Below are 23,683 nucleotides of genomic sequence, written 5' to 3'. Positions count from 1 at the left end.
TTTTCTTGCGCCACATAATGAGATAGATTCCTCTTGATCATGACACCGTTTTGGCATCAGAACCAAATTTATGATGAGCATACTGTGGCTCTAGTTCGGCACTGATATTATTTTTATTTCTGGGACAAACCTTGGCAGAATGTTGCTTCAAAGTTTAAAGATAATCCAATTGTGTCACAGTTAAAAAAAAAGAAGCAATTTCCTGGCCTGGAAAAGTTTTGGAAAAATAAATGAATCCCAGAAAGTTTTGTAAAAGTGGAAAATGAAAAATATATAACATATATGTGGTTCAGGACGGATCAACTGAGAACAATCTATTTTGGTTAAACAATAGGTTACTTAATGTCATTACTTACCGTTATGTTGTTCTCTGTCTGTGTGGGTCAAGCTCAGAGTCTGACTTTTACTTTTGACGATTAATATTGTCTTCATTTGGACAAGTAGCTTAAAAGGCATGGCTTGAGAAAGAGCATGACCCCAGGAGGGGCAGCGCTAGCTAGCCAGCTAAAGATATATTTACACACTGCAAAAAAAAATCTGTAATATTCCGGCAGCTTGGGTACTAATACTAGTAAGTACTAGTAATTTACTGTAAAATGACGGTAAATAACTGTCCCCTAAGTACAAATATAGTATATATATATACACACACACATATATATATATATATATATATATATATATATATATATATATATATATATATATATATAATTACAAATGTATATATATATATATATATATATATATATATATATACAGTGCTGTGAAAAAGTATTTGCCCCCTTCCTGATTTTTAATTTTTTTGCATATTTGTCACACTTAAATGTTTCAGATCATCAAACTAATTTTAATATTAGACAAAGATAACCCGAGTAAATACAAAATGCAGTTTTTAAATGATGATTTCATTTATTAAGGGAGAAAAGCTATCCAAACCTACCTGGCCCTATGTGAAAAAGTAATTGCCCCCCCTTGATAAATCATGAATGAACTGTGATTAACCACATTATTTGGAAAGCTGAGTTAAATTTCACTAGTCACACCCAGGCCTGATTACTGCCAGACCTGTTGAATCAAGAAATCACTTAAATAGAACCTGTCTGACAAAGTGAAGTAGGCTAAAAGATCTCAAAAAGCAACGCATCATGCCGCGATCTAAAGACTTGGAACAGTGGTGAACCTTCCCAGGAGTGGCCGGCCTACTAAAAATACTCCAAGAGCGCATCGACGACTCATCCAGGAGGTCATAAAAGACCCCAGAACAACATCTAAAGAACTGCAGGCCTCACTGGCCTCAGTTAAGGTCAGTGTTCATGATTCAACAATAAGAAAGAGACTGGGCAAAAATGGCATCCATGGGAGAGTTCCAAGGCGAAAGCCACTGCTGACCAAAAAGAACACAAAGGCTCGTCTCACATTTGCCAAAAAACATCTTGATGATCCCCAAGACTTTTGGGCAAATATTCTGTTCACTGTGTGAACTTTTTGGAAGGTGTGCGTCCCGTTACATCTGGTGTAAAACTAACACAGCATTTCATAAAACCAACATCATACCAACAGTCAAACATGGTGGTGGTAGTGTGATGGTCTGGGGCTGCTTTGCCATAATTGATGGAACCATGAATTCTGCTCTCTACCAGAAAATCCTGAAGGAGGATGTCCGGCCATCAGTTCGTGACCTCAAGCTCAAGCGCACTTGGGTTATGCAGCAGGACAATGATCCGAAACACACCAGCAAGTCCACCTCTGAATGGCTCAAAAAACCCAAAATGAAGGTTTTGGAGAGGCCTAGTCAAAGTCCAGACGTAAATCCGAATGAGATGCTGTGGCATGACCTTAAACAAGCCGTTTATGCTCGAAAACCATCCAATGTGGCTGAATTAAAACAATTCTGCAAAGACGAGTGGGCCAAAATTCCTCCACAGCGATGTGAAAGACTCATTGCCAGCTATCGCAAACGCTTGATTGCAGTTGTTGCCGCCAAGGGTGGCACAACCAGTTATTAGGTTTAGGGGGCAATTACTTTTTCACATAGGGCCAGGTAGGTTTGGATAGCTTTTCTCCCTTAATAAATGAAATCATCATTTAAAAACTGCATTTTGTATTTACTCGGGTTATCTTTGTCTAATATTAAAATTAGTTTGATGATCTGAAACATTTAAGTGTGACAAATATGCAAAAAAATAAGAAACCAGGAAGGGGGCAAATACTTTTTCACAGCACTGTATATATACACACAATTATTATTATCTTTTATATATAAATGCATATACTTTTTGTTGTTGTTGTTGTCTTTGCCACAATTGGTTGCATGTTTTCATACAGTAGAAGCTTTGTCAGTACATATATTTTATTGATTTGGGGGTTTACAGTGGTCATTTGCTTTTAATAGGGTTGTAAATCAAGTTCTTCTAATAAATGATAGCACAACACTCAACTTTAATCAAATAAATTTCCCAACAACAAATTGGCAATTATAGCTAGTAACGGCTAGTAACTTTGGAAAACCACTAGGAACAGTGACTGTTACGCAATAAAGTTTACATCAAGCACTGACTAAAAGTCATGTGAAGAAAGATATACAGTGGTACATTTTTTGTCATGGATTTTTGTTCTTATTTCTCTAATGTCTACACAGATGTTTCAGAGTATGTTGGGGTCATGAAAACTTCAAGCCTCAAAGTCATGGAAATGTTTGGGTAAAAATGTGTATGAAAACGGGTTAGAAGTGGTGTCTGATATCAGTCCCTGAACTTGAACTGAAGCAGACTCTCTCTTTTCTATTTGCTCTAATAAAACGCTGAAGGAATGAGCCCTAAAACACTGAAATTAGTCAGCATGGTTGTACCTCCTGTTCCCTCGTTTAATTGGTTTTCATTAGATGCCTGAAATAATGTCTGAGCTTAACGCAAGCAAGATTTTAACGTTTTGTTCTACGATATCAAATAAGTCAGTAAATACCCCTTTTGCAAATTTTAAAAGCTTTTACGTGTCTTAAAAAGGCGGGTGCTAACAAGTGGCTAAATGAGAAAACATCATCACGCCCACTAGTGCGCCTTCACAGCCTCTTTGTGTCATGTGACTGTGGTGAGGTCGGTCTTTAGTCTCACGTTAGCCATTTACTTATGCCTATTGCATTCACCCATCAAATATCATCAAAGTGGTGTCCATTATCAAGATTATCTTGCTGAACAAAATGTGTAAATATCATAAACGTTTGTTTGCCACAGAGCTTATTTTTATGCGATAATCCAAAATCCCATTTACGTTTTGTTGAAGGGAACCAGTGTGATGCTAACGTCCGGGGTTGGCCTAAGAAAAACACGTCATCCCTGCACCACTCTATATTCTCTCATCATATTGGTCTGCAATAAAAAAAACAAAAAAATCCATGTCCTTCCTTTCCCTTTTCTGTTTTTTTCGCCTCGCCCCATCTCATCGACACAGTGATCTGTGCCTGTCTGCTCATCCCAGGGTGAAGCAGGAGAGAGGATGTTTACTGTAGCAAGTGCATTCAGCCTGGAAAAAGTAGGATCCCCCCCCCCCCACCCGCTGAGACGCCTCCAATTGTGTGCACTCAGAGGGAGAGAGAAGGTGGAAAGTGTGGGAGGGAGAGACATCGCTGGTAAACAACTATAGCGTCCCTCCTGTGACCCTCATAAGACCCCCCCCCCTCCATCTCCTTTTTTCTTTCTTATTAAATGAGTAGGACTCAGGAGCCTTTTCACGCAGAATGACCTCAGGATTTTGCAGCAGCGAGTTAAGTCAACATCTAGATGTTTGGTGCTTCTCTCAAGAAGGTCCACTTGGAGCTGTAAAACAAGTTTTGATTGACTTTCTTGGCCTTTGACAAACCAAAGTGTGCAGCGTGTGTCTGTTTTACTGGGCTGTATGCAATCACTTGATTTATATCTATCTACTGTGTAATGTCAATCTTTGTCCCAAAATCACAATTCATTTTAGGATGTAAAAAGTTTAATAAAAGGATTCTCTATAACTGCTCAATTTGAAATCCAGAGCATTAATATAGAAGAAAATAACTGTTTGCAATGTAAAGATATAGTGAGATAGAGAGTAACGTTGTCCTGAGGCCCCGGTGACACCGAAACGCGTCACTAGAAAACGCAAAACCATTGTTTTCTTATGCTAAGTCGCCTGGCGTTAGCTCCTCTCTTGAGCCACGCTGCGTATTTCTAGCGGTTTGCACAAAAAGGTCAAATATACTCAACTTTTTGGAGTCGCTCCACTCGTCGATATCACACTGGGCCGAGCCAGCCAATCAAATCAAATATTTATTCAATCAGGCTTTACTACTTTACCATTGACTTCCTGGTTTGCTGCCGATTGGTAGCGGTTTGGAAGGGCTAGCTAGCCAGTTAGCTGTTGAGTTGTGAGAGAGTAGGGGAAATTCTTATCTCATGCCATGATAGTTTAATGCTTGCTACAGGGAGTGAGGGAGCAAGTGAGGCCGGAGTGAGGGAGCAAGTGAGGGAGTGAGTGATAACGCAGTCCAGACCCACGGCGTAGTTATGGTAGCACCCTTTTTACGATTCCCCCTTAAGTAAACACTGTAAGCTCTGGCAGCTCTGTTGCCATTGTTTGCGCTGTTAGCAGCGTTGGCTTCTAGCTGAAGGCTAAGCCATATCCGTGTCAGCCGCGTGGAGGCAAGAGATATGCTCAGAATTCCGTTAACAAGTGATGGTCCTGGTCTTGTATCATAAAAAGTGAGTCTTTCAAAGTGGCCCTATTATGCTTTTCCACATTTCCCTCTTCTTTAGCGTGTTATATATATTTTTGTACATGTAAAAGGTCCGTAGAGTGTAAAACCTGAAGTAAAAGGAGTTACCCTCCCACTCAGAAGCTCCTGAGCTGCCTGAAACGGTTCCATTGAATTATCTCCTTCACTTCCGTAACATTATGAGGTCACAATGTTACGGAAGTGACGTAAAACTCCTTCCGGCTAGTTTGGCCCTCAAACAACAAAAGAGAGAGACGGAGCTGAAGCTCCAGAGTAAGAGTTTTTTGAAATGTGAAACGTTGACCAATCACAACAGAGCGGGCTAGCTGACCAATCAGGGCAGACTTTGCTTTCTGGAGGGAGGAGCAAGCGCTACAAAGGAGAGAGGGTGAGAAGAGGTGCTGCAGGACAGCCAGGATGAGAAAAACAAGGCGGATTATGAGCATTAACGCATGTAAACATGTTGTAACTGTAACTTAAGATAAAAATATGCACCCGGAAAATAGCATAATATTATAATTCCTTATTGGACAGTAAAAAACTAAACAAAAAAAAACACGGCTCTCAGGAGAATCATTGCTTTGTTATTAGAAGTTGCTGACCTCCTAAAACTCACTAGATTCCTATAAGTCCTGCATCTTAAGTCAGACTGCATTTTTACCAAATGCTGCTATGCTTACAAATAACAGCGATCAGCCCAATGGGAGTGCTACATTTTAAAGGTCACCATTTCCAACTCTGCCACGACCGCTTCACTACACATTTGACGTTGATGAAATCTGGAGGGATGAAGTGTCCTTTTATTGGTGCCTCTAAAAGTTGTCTACATCAATTTAACTTGACGGCGGAGCGAGCTCATTCTCTGGTTACCGCGCTACACTTCTGACCTAAAGGATTTAACAACGCAGTAACTACTTCTTTTAGAAGTTGTGGTGTAGGAGCCCGGACTCATCTATTTTCTTTCTATTTTGTTTTTTTTATTTTTACGCTTGATGGGATGCAGCTCCATGAGGCCAGAAGGAGCTCATCCGGGAAGATGAAGCCTGGTGTTTCAGTAGTGCTGTTAGTTGTGGGGAATGCAGGGCAGCGAGACTGATGCTTTGTTTGTCTTCTCTTGTCTCTGCTCCCTCTTTCTAGGGCCACTCTCATTCTCACTCTCGGTGCTGATGATGTATACATTTATTCTTTGTAGACAGACACACACACACACACACACACACACACACACACACTGCTGTGGGAATGGGCACCACCTGGACTCTGTGCTGATTCTGCACAGCGGGACTGCCTCTCATTTCGGTTTGATTGCGGCAGTTTTCATCCAAGCAGATGGCGGAACGATTTTGTTTTCTGGTTTTAAGCGCACAGCTATGATTATCAGCCTTTTTTTATATATCGAGCCACAGCAAACAGGGGGATCTTCATCATTCGAGAACTTCATCTCACACTTGTAAAACACAAGCTAGCTCCACTCACAGGTTCTGTAACCGAGCCGCCGTGTGCCGTTCGTAAGCAGCATGATTTCCCACGACTCAGTGAGCTGCACTCCGTTATACCTGCACCGCTGTGACAGGAGGAAATAAAGGAACACAAGGAGGAGTGTGTCTGTGTAAGCACTACACTATGAGACCGTTTTCCACCAGATTTATTTTCCCCCCTGTGATTTATGTGCCAAGCTTGAACAACACAGTGTAGGAAGAAAAAAACCAAAACAAACTTAAGTGTTAAGGAATGCGATATTGAGATCATCACATCATGCGTGACTGTCCCGCTTTTATCTCAGTGGTGGGGACAGCACATGGAAATGGAGTCTGCGTTCACACGGCTCTTGATAGTGACAGACGCAGCTTCCCAGATGCTCAGTTGTGCGCACGGTTAGAAACTATTTACAGCCTCGGCTGTGAATCCTCAAGAGTATCAGTTTCTCCGTTTCGGCAGAGCCCGGGGAGCCTGTAAAGCATCCGGAGGAGATTATTCCCATCGCATCTCATCCCTCTTTATTTACTCACTGATCGGCTGTAAATCCCACGTCTGGGGGGGGGGCCTTTTGTTGAAGGATTTCCGAGCTTCTGGGCGCCGCAGAGGAGATATGCTGTAGGGTCCGATTCCAAGAGGTGGCATTAAGATTTGTCATCAAATAATAAAAAAAATACCTGCCTGTTGTTCTGGAGGTGAATCCAGCGCGGCCTAGGATGAAACAGGAAGTAGCGGGCTGAGTAGATTTGGAAGGATGGCTGGAGGAGGAGGAGGCAGGGAAGGACAGGACAGTGTGCTACACAGTGTGTGTGTGTGTGTGTGTGTGTGTGTGTGTGTGTGTGTGTGTGTGTGTGTGTGTGTGTGTGTGTGTGTGTGTGTGTGTGTGTGTGTGTGTGTGTGTGTGTGTGTGTGTGTGTGTGTGTGTGTGTGTTGGACCGGAGCTCAGCTGGGACTGATTAGTGGAGGGAATGGTTCTTACATGATGCAGAGGAAAGAAAAAGAGAGACCATGGAAAGAGAGGAAGAAATACAGTGTGTGTGTGTGTGTGTGTGTGTGAGAGACAGAAAAAGGAAAGATGAAACACAGCATGAAGGGAAGAGAGAGAGAGAGAGAGAGAGAGAGGTAGAGGTACATAAGTGATGGCCGTCCTGGATCCAGAGGTGAGAAAAATGAAACAGCAAATGGAGCAGCCAGTAATGACAGACTCTATCCAGCCTCATTCCAGCCACACCTGGGGGGAGGTTAGTGTGTGTGTGTGTGTGTGTGTGTGTGTGTGTGTGTGTGTGTGTGTGTGTGTGTGTGTGTGTGTGTGTGTGTGTGTGTGTGTGTGTGTGTGTGTGTGTGTGTGTGTGTGTGTGTGTGTGTAAAAATAAATGTGCGCAGTTCCTCATAAGGTTATGCCCCATCGTTATTTGTCAGCATCCTTCTCCGTCCGTCACAGAGAAATCCATCCAGGCCTGTTTGGCAGGCCGGACCACGATGAGGCCGAGGTGGCGTAAATAGGTTTTTTAGGGAGAGGGGGGGTTGGGGCATTTGTTTGATGTATGTTTGAAGTAAGTTCCTGGCCCTGCTAGCACTCTGATCCGTCATTGTAGGGAGATGGATGTGGGGGAGGAGGGGGCTGATGGGGTGAGTTGAAGCAGGTATGGCGAGGTCAAAAACAGAGACGGCCAGTTTGTGAAAGCAGCGGGGGAGGGGGGTGTTGCCCCCTTATCTCTGCCGACCTCTGGGAGGTCATGACCCCCTGCCGCGTAGACCGCATGTGGTTTACGGCTGTCTTTTGTCGTTCTCTTTATCTCTCTGCTTTCATTGTTTGTAGAAAAGCTGGTCGGCCTCGATTCTTCAGTTTTGTTCTTTTTTTTTTGCATAGAGAGGAAATTGAAATAGGAAGAACATTTTTGTGAAGTATTCGGATAAATACAAAATATATTGCTAATATATATAAAAAAAACTAATTTTTCAAAGTGGAAAAAAGTAAAGTAAAAAAAATAAAATGCTCTGATCTAATGAAAGAAATAAAAACAAGCTTCAAGCCAAAGTGAATTAAAGGCCTGATCAGTTGTGGGTTTAGAAACAGATCCTTGTTCTAGACTGATCAATAGTTTCTTACAGAAAAACCCTCTCTCACACTGACCCGTCCGCCCACCTTCACCCTCTCCTTGACTGCCTCTGAAGTGTTTGCTCAACACACACACTCGAGATCCCACAAGAGCTGTACTCAGGTCAGCGTTGAACACCGCCTGTGTTTACAGAGGAGCTCCATATGACGACTAACCTGCCATTTGAGTTCTGTGTCTCTCTCTCTCTCTCTCTCTCTCTCTCTCTCTCTCTCTCTCTCTCTCCCCTTTTCATTTCTGCCCCCCTTTACAAGAATTCAATTAAGAAAAGACACCTTGCTCGGGAATACAACCTCGCCGCTTTTCAGAATTCTTTTTTTTGAAGTGCCTTTGTGGCAGCGTGGCGCGGAGACGCTCGGAGAGACGGAACGCTCTAAACAGACAAACACACACACACACACACACACACACACACACACACACACACACACACACACACACACACACACACACACACACACACACGCACACAACCAAACTGTGTTATAAAACAGCAGATGAGGCCGGCGGAGGGGCCCACTTCTTAATGGAGTTGCGACCTCTTGATGTCATTAGATGTCTCAGGCCCCAGACTCACCGTAACCTTGGCAACTGCCTTGATGTTTTTGCCCCTCCTGTTAGTTATTTTTTTTTTTTTTTGCAGTTTTCTCACCTTTTCTTCCTTTTCATCTCGTGGCCCCGGCCCACAACAGCACCATCCTTGTTTTTGAGAGATAGAAAGAAAAAAAGAAAACTCCGCCAGCGTCCCCCCTTACTCCACCGCTCCTTCTCTCCATCTTTCCCTCATCCCTCCATCCCCTGTCAGCGCTCCCTCACAGGGATGAGGCTCATTAGCGGGCTGTCTCCGTCAGGTAGAGGGTGGTCCTCCCCCCCTCCCTCCCTCCCCCGTGTTTATATTTAGAGGCTGCAGGTATAATGTGGTGATTTTTAATGAGGCGTGGAGCAGTCGGACACACACACAGAGAGGGAGAGCGACGGAGAGAAGTGGCCCCCCATCGAAGAGTTGACGCCGCCGTTTCTTTTGCGCGTCGATTTCTCCGTCTGCCTCATCAAGTCACAACTCCCTCCTCGTAATTGAATCAGACAGCCTGTTTTTCTTTGTTTTTTTCTTTCTCGTTACACCTGTCAGGGTTTTGGATGTCCTCTGTGTGAGTCATCCTTCCGAATGCTGCAGTGTGTGAATGTTTGTCTTAGACTAATATTCGCCACTACAGAGGAGGACGGTCTGATTACTGTTTACTGATGCTGATAAGCCGCCACAAATGGCCATAAGAGTTTATTATTTCCACAGCCAAGTGGACTTTAAAATTCAAAAAGAAATGTAATAAGAGTTTGATGTTTTTAGGATGCTGTCCGGGATATTATTCCCGCAACGGGTGAAACTCTACCTCGCAGCCGGTCATCAGATTTCGGTCAATGACGTTGTGGTTTCAAACAAACACAGGTCTTTTGTTCCTCTTCCTCTTTCTCTCTGAACACACACTTGCACACGCAAATGAAAACAAGTGGGTCAGCTTGACAAATTCCCATAAATAATTGTGCAACTGTACATTTGCATATAAGATAGTTGCTTTAGGCGTCTTTCAAGCAGGAATCCCAAACAGCTGCTGGTTGAGGCTTTTCATAACATGATAGATAATTAAAAATCTTTGGGTTATGGACTGTCTGTCAAACAGAGCAAGAAATTTGAAGATCGCAACTTGGGCTGTGGGAAATGATAACAGGCACCTCTAACTTAACTTTTCAGACCAAATGATCAATCGATTAACTAATTCATTTCTTTAGTTGCAGCCGTGTCAGAAAAATATTGAAGATATTCTTTTTTATTTTTTATGTATGCATTGATTTGCTGCATGCTACTTCTGTAGTGTGATGCCTGTAATAAAGTGCACTGTGCCTTTTTATTTCCATCACTTGTGCAGCGACCAAAGAGAATTGTGAGTGACTTCATTACATGATCTTATCATCGTCAAACAATGCCCGGCAGATGTTCTTAAATCAGTCTGCATTAAGTGATTATAAGAGAGAGAACATTTCCCTTCTTCTTTTTTTTTGTCCATCTCTCTCTCTTGAGTTTTCCAGCTCAAACTGACAAACGACGACTTCCTGTATTCCATGTGATCTTGGCCTCATCTTGTCAGTGAAAGATGTCGGTTTTTAATGACTTTAAATCGCATATTGATTATGACATTTCTCCCCCCCCCCACAGAGCATAGTGGCCAAGTACGGCTCTCAGTTTCGGGGAAACTCTCAGCACGACGCCCTGGAGTTCCTCCTCTGGCTTTTGGACAGAGTTCATGAAGATGCTAATCACAGCCCCAACAACAACAACAACACCAACAGCAGCAGCAGCAGCAGCAGCAAGACCAAAGCCTCCGCCAAGGTGAGTCCACGCCGCCGGTCAACCACGAGAGGAAGACGTGGAATGTGTTTGTAGTGAAACCTGTTCAGAGTTTCTTCAGCTGCTTCAGTCCTGGTCACACGTATTCCTTCTGTCTCACGTAACACGCACTCAAGGTCACTTTCCTCTTTTTTCTTTCTCAGAGCTAAATGTCAGACAACTTGACAAATTTTAATTAATTCCACCAGAAGGACTTTGTGAATGAATTACAGCTTTTAATTCTATGAGTAGCGGAGTCATGAACAGCAGCATTACTAGAGTAAATAGCCGCCTTTAGTGTTTTACAGCTAAGGTAGATGAAGCTTGTTCTTTTTACCTGCTAACAAAAGCCTGGTTTATTAGTGAGATGTATAGATACGACTTTTAAGAGCTAATGAGAGGGTTGGGAAGAAACCAAGAGGAATATGTCTGATATTTGTTCTTAGTTGGATCTTCCCAACCAAGTTTCTTCTCAAGATTCAGTGCTCCATATTTTTTGTGCCATCACGGCCCAAGTTCAGATGCTGCATCATGTTGCATGTTATACCAAGGCCATCAATTTATTGGAGCAGTGCATCAGTTGTATGAAGTGCTTTTTAAAAACAATGCAGACTAAAGGTTGTCCAAAGCTCACCGCGGCGGGTTGACATCATCATCGTGGCCATCCTCCTGTGAAATGATGACCACGGCACTGCGTCGTTTGTTCTAATGGAACTAATAAGTTCACTCATGTTAACAAACAGAAGAAGGGAGTATTCAAAAGGAGTCTCGGATCTGGTTCCTCTGAGGATTCTTCCGATTGCAATTTAGTTTAAACCCGTTGGTCTGAAATGATCCTCAGTGCTCAGTGACTATTGTCCTGTGAGATGTCGAAGGAGAAACGTGGAAGTGGCAGACGTCCGTATGCTCTCTCTCTGTCTTTCTCTCTCTCTCTCTCTCTCTCTCTCTCTCTCTCTCTCCCTCTCCCTCTCTGTCTTTGTTTTCGTCCTCGATGTGGAAACATCCACCTCGCGACCTTGCACTTGGAAATGAGCTGGGGCGGGACGTGATGCGGTGAGAGTCAGTGAAGGGCAGACGCATCATGACTGAGTTGATGACTTTTAGAAAAAGAAGTTGCCAAGCACATAAAAAGCCAGTAAAATGTGTCTTTCCTGCGTAAATTTATGGCATTGGCAGGAGATTGCAGTCTTTCTTTGTCGTATAGTTGTAGTTGTAAGTTGTCTCATAACACTCTATCTGCCTGACTTTATTTATGTCTATGTGTCGTCTTTAACTCCTTACAGCTTTGAAAATGGGGAGGTCCATTTCTTTACTCTATATTCTTATTTACTTTAATGCTATTCTTTGCTGGCACATATTGTAGGCCGACTCGTGACCCTAGGACTTTGGGAAAAAGGAGTGACTTCTTGTTTTTTTTAATTAGTCTGTGGCTGTTTAACTTACACAGAGAGATTAGTACAGTACGTACACCTCAGGTCCTGACTGTAGATGAGTACTGTCATGAGCTGGTCTGTCGCCGCGCTGCCGCCCGGTGCCCAGCTCGCCCTCTCTGAGAGCAGCGCTAATAGAGGCAGCCCTTTTGTGCGGCATAAACAGCTTAGGGCCGCCGCTCTCATTAGGCTGCCAGTGAATCGAGGTTTCACAAAGCCGGCTTTCCTCTGCAGAGAAGAAGAAGAAAATCACTGTCTTTTTCACACCAGGAGGGAACATGTCTGATAGTACTGTAGAAAAATGAAATGCTCGGCCCCCCTTTTCCCTAAATTGATTTCATTCATGCGGCGCAGTGAGCTCGTACTTATGCTGCTGGTGTATTGTGGAAAACCTTGGACCCTGGAGATTACATGCCGGGTTTGTGTGCGAAACATCTCCAAAAACAGCTGGATAAAAAACGTATTATGAATTTTTGACGTTATAATCTTGTGAATTTCTGATTTTTTTTCCCCCCGTAACTTTGCTGCTTTAATCTCAGAGAATATCTGAGTTTTTTTCTCTCATAAAATTAAGACTTTTATCTTGGAAAGATAAGTTTTTTCTCTGAATATTGCCTCTCTCCTCCGTCTACGTGATTTCCTGATGTGTGTTGACCCATTTGAACAAACCGGAGTTTAGAGAGGAACTCCAAATATACGTTTAGCCACAGAAATCACCTGAAAAGGAAGTCCCCTCACTACTTTTGCCGATGTCGATTCACTGAGAAAAACCCTGTTAAGGGTTAAATGAATAAAGATGAGAGAAAGATGACAATAGATCCCTTTAACAAAACCTGTTGATCATTGAAGTCCTGTGAGACGGAGCGTGGTGGCTCAGCTGAGCGGTTAAAGGAGAGGGAGGAAGGGAAGTGACTTTGATTGCTTTGTCTGTCAGCGGAGCCTGGGAAACAGACATGTAGGACTATATAGGTCACCCTGAGGTGACAGAAACCCAACAGTGTCAACACTGTCCCTGTCAATTTTCACAGACATTGAGTGAAAAGCACCTGATCCACACATAGACTTCAGGTAGTTTCTCATGTTGTTTTATATCGACTTAACCGAGTTGAAATTAAAGAAAAGTAAAGTAGTAAAAAACAGCTGCAACAGACTAAAATGAAGCATATTTTAATGTGTTGCGGAACTGCACTCTGCGTTTTTATGATGTGTATTTTTACTCTCTAAACAGACAGAAGTTTACTTTAACAACAGCACGCCTGTCAAATAGTCTGCTAACAACCTCCGTAACCTCCTGAGCAGAACAGCTCTTCTCGCTGTAGTAACTGCGTTTGTATCCTTACAACCTGTACGTTACCGGCCTCTTTGTCCCAGTCGACAGCCTCCTGATGACTTTTTACTTTCTTTTTTTCGGTCTCATTCTTATTCCTGTCCTGATTTAATAATAATAATAATAATAATAATCAATCCTTTATTAGTCCCACAATGGGGAAATTATTTCTCTGCATTTAACCCATCAGTGGGCTGCAATGAAGCGCCCGGGGAGCAACTTGGGGTTTAGGTGTCTTGCTCAAGGACACCTCGGCATGTTGCCGGTAGAGGGGTTTGAACCACCAACCTTGTGGTTACGGGACAAGCGCTCTACCTCATGTGCCACAGCCGCCCCATTTATCCTCTTGAGGTGTGGTGACATTCTCTAGGAACAAGTGTAACCAGAATCCTCCTAAAATAAGTACATCTGTGTGGTTGTGTTTCACTATTAAAACAAACAAAAAGGAACACGTGTTGTTTTTCTGATGAAGACATGTTCAAAAGAACACATGTTTATTTTTTAGATTCCCACAGATCAGAACAAATATGAGCTGTGAACCTTGAGCCCAGTCACATGTTTCCTTAAGATGTGTTGGTGACACATTCCTCTGCCAACTGCAACCCGTTTTAACTGGATATTGAGACATTAAAGACATATCTGGATATTCATTTGTATTGATTTAGGACGTGCGTGGGTGAGGTTCAAGGTTTGTAGGTTCAAGCCAAGGATATGTTGTGAACAGGACACTATAGATGATGTTACTACTGTATTATTTGGATTCCCATTAGTTAGACTCAAAGAGGCAGCAATTCATTAATCAATGAAGTTTTATTTATAAAACACCTTTCAAACAAATCAAATGCAATTAAAAGAGCTTTACAAAAGTGAGTGAAAATGGGGATAAAGATGACGAGACAAATGCCAATTAGCAAATTAAGTTAAGAAAAAAGAAAAGAAAATATAAAACTGAATTAAATGATTAGAAAAAACAGTTAAAAAGTAAATAAGAGCAAAATATAATAAGAAAAAAAAAGTGTTTAAAGACAAAAAAACACATAAGACACTGTATAAAATCTGACTCAATAATGAGCAATAACAAAACAAAAAACTCTACATAGAAGCCTAATAAACTGGTAAGTCACGTATACACCTTTTGGAAGGAAGATGCTGTTTGTGCAGCACACCTGCTGTGTGAGCGGTGTGAGCGGTGTGACCAGTCCGGCAGCTTCAGCCGAGCAGCATTACGTAACACGAGTCTGTGAGCACACACAAAGGCAGCTGAGTAATGTTAATCCTCCTTCCAGCGGGGACCTCGCTGAACTCGCTCGGCTTCCCTCTCGCCTCGCTGGCACCGCGGCGGCAGTGCATTCCTCGCCGGCTAACAGAGGCAACCTAACCCGCAGTGAAATCATAGCTTTGTGCAGCGAAACCCTTTCAAATCGTCCTTGTTTTCTCGCTGTCAGCAATAAAAGAAACGGTGTGTTATTTATCATCTTTATTGACTCACACGCTGCCAAAACCGGCAGCTTTTGTTCTCCAGCAAGTGTTAAAAAAAGAGGGAGGAGTGAGAGAGGAATGTTCTTGACCCAGGCAGATCACATGATATTAAAGGTCAGAATCACACCCCGAACCGCTGCATTATATTCTCCCCTAAGGCCAAACGCCTTCTCTAAATATGAATAAGATTGGTTGAACTATTCTGATATGTATGGTGAGAAAAAAACGTCTCAAACCAACAAACGACAAACTCCAGCTTGGTGTCATCAGAGAGCGGCATACATTTCCCAGTGTTCATTGAGTGAGCACACTCGATTTGCCCTCAGGCCCTCCATGAGTGGGATTTAGAGCGAGTGCATTTTAAAAAAACAACTCATCCATCTCGCCCCATGGACAGTAGCGGGACACAAGGTTTACCAATGCAGCACCAGCGCCAGGTCATTATGTATGCATTATTCCATTCTAAATGTCGATAGCGGTCCGCTTTTTCTGCCCCAGGAGGGTCGAGCGTGGAGCGAGGGAGAGAAAATAGAAGCAGAAAAAAACTCGGCCTGGGAGACAACTGCATAGACTTTGTTTTCGGGTCGCTGGATGTGAGACCTTTTATCCACCGGGACAGTAATAGTGAGTTTGATAGCTCCCTGTGTGATTTCTGGCTCATTCTCTTCAGGTGGTTTTTTAATGAAGGACGGGGACAGCTCCCTGTCACCGTCTTTGATGGGTCCTTGATCTGGTGTCTCCCGTTTCTGTGTCAGTCATCAAAGCCCTGATTTCACATCAACCCTCCAATGCAAGTGTCCGTGGAGGCACAGAAGGTTGCTCCACCTCTACGTTTGAGAGGCAGGACGGACATCAAAAGAAACACATCAATTACCAAATCTCAGTAGCATTTATAAAATATATCTTTTCCTCTTCTTTTATTGAAATTCTGATTAAATTGCTTAAACAGTGACAGCTGCAGGCTAAGCATGATGGGACATGGATTGTGCGTGAGTGAGGAACTGGCAGTAAAGAGAAAGATAGGTTCATACAGTACAGCATATCAGAACAAGCAATTATGTTGTGCAAAATAAAAGCTACTTTTAAACACATAACTAAAACATGACATTTCATTTAGGCCAAATTTTTTTTTCAAATTTACATTCCTCTTTGGAACCCAGTGTGGCCGACGGACTTCTAGTGACACGTTATGCACACATCCACAGCCTGCAGTGATTCTTTGTAAGAAATCTTGTAAACCATTATGTTCATAATTCATCTTTTGGTGGACCTCCAGTCAGCCAATTTATTGAGTCACCTCCTGCCCCTGCTATGTTCACATTACGAGGGACAAAGCTTCAAAACAGCCAAGAGTGGGCCAGCTACATTGTCGCTGAGTCTGCCAGGGAAGTGTTGCACAAACGCTTTTCCATTTCTTTTTTCTAAAGGTATGCTCGAGGAATTGTGGGGGGAGAGAAGTGGACCTGGAATGGTGAAATAAGAACGAGATTGGTTTTTGCTTCATCTCATTGTTGGACCGCTAAAACATGTTGAGCCCAATTCAACTATGATTTGTGGTGTTGAACGTCCGTTTGTAGTTTCATGTCACTGTCTTCCATTGGATGTGACCTGTAGCCTGTTGCTTTGTTGAGTTTCAGTCAAAGACTTTTGTGTTTTTATGTATAAATAAAACTTTGGCCCTACTTCTTCTTCACAACATGAAGCAGTAAAAACTCCTCTTAAATAACAGTGAAATCGCTGCTGCAGAATGACAGTAACAACCTTGTAAAAGAGAAAATGCAAAAGTTCCATGAATATTTCAGGTATGATAAGTAATTGATTAACTCAGTTTTCCCGAGAAAGTAAACTTGTTGAGAGCCGAGAGCTAGTTGTTAATATTTAACACACAAATCAGAGCGTTTGTCAGATTTAAAAAAAACAGCTTTGAACTCAAACTTGCAAACAAACATTATTTCACAGATACTACAGACAAATAATATTCGAATGATCAATATTTGACTGATAACCAACAGATCAACTGAGGTGGATTCTGTCTGTTTTCTTCCTAGTTGGTAGAAAGAGGGTGCAGAGGGTGACAGCACCCACAGGGGTCTGTTTTTTCACCTACAGTGGCGTTGGTGATGTTTTTCTGTAACGCATTCTGAGGTGTGGCGTTAAAAAAGCGGTATGAATACGGCAACATTTTATAAAACTGTTTTTACGCTCGCTTTAGTTTTTTTTTTGTATTTAAAAAGATTTAAAGCAATAAATGGATTATGGAAAAACCTTTGCAGAAAGAATTCTGACGCAGCGAACACATAACTCACCTGACTGATCAGCTGTTTCTGCTGTCGATGTCTTCCTGGTTATTCCCATAAAGTTCAAATCCTTGGACTCCTTTTCTCACATACACTCCCTTTTGTAAAGTATATCTGATGAGATTAGCATTGCGTGTTTTACTTTTGCTATCTTTTAAATAATTGCTTTTAAATATGTATGTTGGTCTTTAATGTTGCACAGGAGTGAATGCCGCCAACGTCTTTTATTCAGAACTTCAAAACCCCTTAAATTAGCTGTTGATTGACATAGTCATTTTGGTTGTCATTTTACATTCAATTATTAATTAAAATTCCCAATTCATAGGTTTTTTTAATTTTGTGAGATTAAGTTAATTAATTGTCTTATCATTTTCCCTTTTCAAAGGGTTGGGCCCCGAGGTGAGTTTAATGTAAGTTAATGTTAAATTCTGTAATAATACTGATAGCCAGCCTTTGAAAGCTGCTAACGGGACAACATGTTTAATCAGCAGACGTATTTGCACCATTGACTTGAGCACCAGACACATTTCCTGCCCCCCCCCCCCTTGGTGTTTGTGTTACATTCTGGTGAAGCTGTTCTGTTGTGACGCCCTTTAGTCGACCGTCCAATCGCCCCCAACAACCTTTCCCCAGCCGCTCAGCTCCCTTCTCCCCCTCCTGACCTCCGTCTCACACGGGTGACATCAAAGCAGCGTAACCCCCCTCCCGCCAAAGCCTCCACCCCGCCCGCGCTCGGCCATCAGCTAGAATTTAACTGCGAGAGATGCCACGAATTCCTCCTGATAGAGAGCGAGAACGGGGCGTCTCTTTTTGTTTTGTCTTTTGTCTTTCTTTTTTTGGTGCGGTTCTCAAAGAGAAGCGTGGGGTATGTTTGATGTTGGAAAAAAGAAATCAAAAGCATGCTGACGCCGCGATGGCCCGTGTCGACTGGGGAGGGGCGTTTACACCACCGACGCTCATCTCCACACATATGAGTAAGATGTACCACGTCAATTTCGGGAGTGTGATTTTCCATCTCTTATCAGAGTGAAACCAGTCCGGACGGGGTGGACGGGGTCAGCTAATCCCCCTGTGCCGTCCTTTTCCTCCCTAATAGGATTTACACAGGAGGAGGGAGAGGGATACTTTTTGGAAATATTTTCTCAACATAGTATACTTCTGCCCTCTCTTCCCCCTCGCCACATCTTCATCCATAATTCAGCCCGTTCAAATGTCTTTTTTTTTTTTTTTTTTTTTTTTTTTAAAGCCTCTTTCTTGACGTCGTGTCTCGATCTATCCTGCTAGTGAGGGTTGAATGACTGAGTAGGGCCTTCTCATCGCCTGTCTGTCTGTCACTCACCCCCCCCCCCCCACCCATTCTTCTGCAGCTCTGCTAGATGTCTGCAGAAATGAAATTTGGATTCTTCGGTTTGGGGGGGGTAGCACTGCTGCATGTATTGAGATGAAACAGAGTTATTGACTTTGGCCCAGCTCTGTGTCCATTCTGAATGGATGCCAGCCACACGTTGCTTTTACGCTGGTTAAAATCAGCGCTGTTTAACCTTGAAAACTCATTGAATATAGACACAGAGGCAGTAACAGAGAACGAGAGACAGAAGGCGAAAGAAGGGCTGTCTGTCTCTGGGTATGCTGGTGCACATCCGCTGCAAAGAATGCACCCCCCTGCTATCTCACTTGAGAAGCATTTGTTACAATTCAAGATTGTTAAAAGGGGGAGGAGCCCAGAGAGGAAGCGCAGAAGCAAGGAAGGCCAGAGGACATTATTATATTCATGTTTGAGAGTAGTTACACTGGAGAGGTTGTGACTTTTTGAGAGGATGCTTGGAGATGAGAGTATAGATACTGCAGAGAGAAGATTAGCTAGTATTTGAGTGTTTCTAAGTACACTTCTCTATATATGTGTGTGTGTGTGTGTGTGTGTGTGTGTGTGTGTGTGTGTGTGTGTGTGTGTGTGTGTGTGTGTGTGTTTGAACACCAATATCTCTTCCAAACCGGTGTTTTTCCAAGACATCAGGGAGCCACAAACGTATCTTGCCAATTTCTTGCTTCTTGCCTCTCACAGCCAGACTTTGACGCATTTTGTTACATTTCTTTGCAGCAGATGTAAGCCCGGAAACACGGCTTCCAGAATCAATTTCAGCCCAGTCAAAAAAAAAAAAAAAAAAAAAAAAAAAAAAAGTTTATCAAATAATAATAAACTTTGAAAAAGAGTACTCCGCTGATGAGGTTGTGAGAGGGATCAAAATCGATGCAGCGGAAGCAGAGATACCATGTTCTTTTTTAATTCCATGCACTGCAAACTTGACTCCTACATGACCCTGAATGCAACTCGACCGCTGACAGTTCAGGTCAGAGATTAGGATGGTTGTGGCTAGAAAGGCTCCGGCTCTGTGTGAAGTGTTCAGTGTGCGGTCGGGAGAGTTCGTTTTCATGTATCAACGTTCGGCCTGATTCTTCTCTCCGCAATCCCAAAATGCACTTGGAGCCGTGGAGCAGCTCTGCAGAGGAGCGCTGTGTCTGAAATGCCAGGCTGCGGGGAAGGTTATGAATTATTAAATAATGTCATATCAGGGGGCAAAAACAGACACACACACACACACACACACACACACACACACACACACACAAAGAGATCCATAAGAGGCAGCGACATTGATTCACGCTCAGGAGATGGGGGTGGGGGTGGGGGAGGGGGGGGGGGGGGGTGGGAGACACCCTATGACCCCCCGTCCTGTCCTCTGCACTTCCTCCACGTCCTCCCGGTGTCCTCTCTCTGTGCGCTGGTGTGCGACGGCGGATGGAAGAGTTTTCAGGAGGAGCTTTTTTTTGAAAACCCTCTCTTGCATGTTTGACAAGATCAGACAGAGATGGCCTCGCCTGCTCCCTCCTTCCATCTCCCCGTTTTTATCAAAGAGTGATCCTCTTTAAGGTCAGGAGAGTGTTTTTTTATTTTTTTTTATATCCCTCCTGTTTTTATATACTTCTTCCAGCTCGCAACCCACACAAAAACAAACACACACACACACACATGCAGTTAACCAAAGTACAGTAACTCGAGGTGGGCACTGCCACCACCAACATGCATGCAAGGTGGACATTCACTGCAAAAGGCTTTTAATGGATAGTAGAGCGTGAATGAAATATTCAGGACATTTTTTTGGAAACATTTAATTAAATACATTAATGTTTCAAAGGATGTCCTTCTTTAAATAGTTCAAGAACGTATGAAAGATAAACTTCTGTCTATGGCATGCGAGAGAGAGAGAGAGAGAGAGAGAGAGAGAGAAGGAATGAATGAAAGTGAAAGTCAGACGTAGAGTGGAGACGGAGTGGAGGAGGGTTGGTGGAGAGGTTCCTCTAATGAAGATTAGGGGGAATTGAGGACTACAGGAAGTTAATGGAAGTTGGACTATAAATGCTGCAGGGTTCGGCGCTTACATTCTGCTGCATAAAAAGGCTTTTTCAAACAGAGCTCTGCACAAATGTTGAATTTAATGACCTCCATATTTCAATAATTTCATATATTTTTTTTTTATTAGGATGTATTATGTATTTAAAGAGGTGAAAGTAAATTCTCGGAGTTTAAGGGCCCTGTAAAAAAAGAAAAAACACTTTCACTCTTTCATATAAATGCTGAGTAATAGTTGCTGGACAACAATGGACTGCAATGGACAGGTTTGAAGACTCGAGTTTGACATTTTGGGCCGTGGCCATCTTTGTTTTCGATCGTCTCCATCTCGGCTGTTTGCGACAAGAAATGACATGAGAGAGTGGATTAAAGTAAAACTGAACGCTGAATAAGACAGTTTAAGTGAACCAAAATGATACGGTTAACTTTCATGAACTGAAAACACTCTGTGAAACGATCAAAGTTGCAAAACTATAACATGGACAACTCCTAAACCGGACAACGCCTTGGTTGTGACCTTAAAGCACACCGTTTATGGTCTATTTGACTCTAAATGGGACCATAACCTACTAAATGAACATCATGCTGTATTGAAGAAGACTTGAAACTAGAGATTGAGACCATAAACTCATGTTTACAATGTTTACTGAGGTAATAAATCAAGTGAGAAGTAGGGTCATTTTCTCATAGACTTCTATACAATCTGACTTCCTTTTACAACCAGAGGAGTCGCCCCCTGATGGACATTAGAAAGAATGCAAGTTTAAGACACTTCACCATTGGCTGCACTTTGTATGCCGCCTGTTGTGTGGATACACACACAATACTTACTTACTAGTAGAATCAACTCATTGTTGGTTTTGGTTTCTTCATTGGATTTGTTGACAAAAAGAAAAATATTGAATATTGCACTTTCTATTAAAGCACCATGTTAACCCTGGAAGTAATTTGATCTTGAAACTGGATAAGGTATGTATAATTAAACACTGTAACTCTATATGCAATAACAGTACACTTCCCAGTATCAGAAGGTCATCTATAAGGATATGAGGTGGGTCTGTTTTTTACATATTAACCGGTGTAAGTCTAACCCCGTACACTGTGATGAGTTCAATTCTACCTGTCCCCGTTTTTGAGGCCGACACTAAGTTATTTAATGAGCTGCAGCCCACATTCTACTCATTTGTTCTAATCCCTGCAGGCTGTTGCATTTACACAGCCAGGTTTCCTGATTAGGTGATTGGAGCAAACGGTGTAAAAGCAATTCAGGTACCAGATCTCACTTGTGGTTTCTGCAGTAATTAATGTGGAGATAACGATCACCGGAGGCTGTGAGTGGCCCACGTTGTCACCTCGGAGTAATTCTTAAACAACCAATCTGCCTGAAATCCTCAGAAGGATTCCTTGTAATATTTTGTTCCACTCTCATTATCGTCTCACCAGCGTGATGACGTGATGTTTGGCGGTGAGAACTGGTTCCTGCTGGAAACTGAAATGCTTTTTGTTTGTCACATTCAAGTAAACAGAGTCGGTCCTGCAGGCTCATTGTTCAGCGTGACTTCAACCACACTCACCTTTTTAAAAAAAAAAAAAACGCCTTTCCTCCTTATATGGTCGTGTCTCTTCCTGAAGCCGACGCCTGTAGAACATGACTCGTGGATGAATAGCAGTCTGACCTGTTCCTGTCACCTGTTCATCCATTCGAAATCCTCACAGGCCCAAACTGTAAAAGGAAATGTTTAAATGCCACTCAAGTTATTTAGTTTCACATTTAGTCATAAAATCCAGTGAGCAATGAGTAACAAAAACATGTGGACAAAAAAGAACACACGGTACGTTCTTTACAAGCGAAAGAAAACATAGATGTTTAGTCTTTTAGTGTTTGGAATAATCGGCTTGTTCTTTGCAGTGTGACGCTTTAGACTGTGGTGGACTCTGCGTGGGCTTTTTCATCTCCCTCGGTTTTAAGCGAGGCTTAAGTGTCAATGTGTCAGTGTGGCAGATTTCACAGATGGATAAAAGATTTAGAAACCAGACGCGGCCCTTGCGGTTCAAAATAGAGGCCCTTTAAACAGTGAAGCAGCATTATTACCTATTTAAATGTCTCTATGGCATTGTGTTCTGAGTTGCTCTTTTTTTTTTGTTGTAAATTACAGGTTTTGAGTGGTAATTTAAAAAAAAAGGGACAACTCAGAAGGACCAACTAAGGCTTTGGTAGTGTCTTTGTGAGGGACATTAAATACAACCTTTACATTCCTTGTTTTCTGGTCATTTTTGTTACAAGTCTTATCTTAAAGCTTTAAAATAAAAAGCCAATATTATCGTTTATTGATTTTCATGATGCGATGCACACTGGTGGACCACATGTACTTGCATTAAACATCTTTTTAATTATGAAATTGCATTTGGAAAACACATAGAAAAAAATTTGTGACACCTTTCTTCAAACGTTTTTGAAACGTACAGGGCAACATTACACAGAGCAGACTCCTCACTCCAGCTTTTACTGGCCTTCGTTAAAAAGTATTTCTAACCTCAGCCAAATCCAGACCTGGTTCCTCCACTGAAGTGTCTTGTGATTCGTGGGTATTTTCAGTGGAGCGAGGGTCTATGAGGACATTAACCAGCCTTACAAGAGATCACGTTTCGGTTTAAAGTTCTCAGCCTGTCTTTTGGTACCAGATCTCTCCCCGTCGCTCCCAGAATGCCAAGTGAGGATCAGCGACGCTGCTTCTTTTCTGTTGGGAGAAGAGACTCTGGCACTGGTCACCTCAAAGCGAAGGGCAAACTCCCTCACGAGACCATCCCTCTTCAGAGACCAATTAATTATCTCCCCTTTATCTCGATGTCATATCAATTTGTTTATTCCTCTAAATAATTATTTGTTCTTCCAATGTGCAGATGAGAGAAACAAAAAGATAAACAGAGAGAGGGAGAGAGGGAGGGAGGGGTGCCTGTAGTTCCTGCTGCCGAGCCAGATTTGGCTGTCAAAGCCGTGCTATGGGCCTCTTCTCTGAGGCTGCTTAT

At 42.5% G+C, this 23,683-nt stretch overlaps 1 protein-coding gene across 1 annotated transcript in view; it reads left to right on the top strand.

The window, feature by feature from the left end:
* Window positions 1-23,683, top strand: part of usp43a (ubiquitin specific peptidase 43a) — a 112,414-nt gene that overhangs the window by 2,920 nt on the left and 85,811 nt on the right. Inside the window, 1 exon segment of the mRNA XM_054604620.1 lies at window positions 10,544-10,717. Coding sequence (XP_054460595.1) covers window positions 10,544-10,717 — 174 coding nt within the window.

The sequence above is a fragment of the Anoplopoma fimbria genome, chromosome 9 (assembly GCF_027596085.1).
Source record: "Anoplopoma fimbria isolate UVic2021 breed Golden Eagle Sablefish chromosome 9, Afim_UVic_2022, whole genome shotgun sequence".
NCBI classification, from domain to species: Eukaryota; Metazoa; Chordata; class Actinopteri; order Perciformes; family Anoplopomatidae; genus Anoplopoma; species Anoplopoma fimbria.
This window is presented reverse-complemented; position numbering and strand designations above follow the sequence as displayed.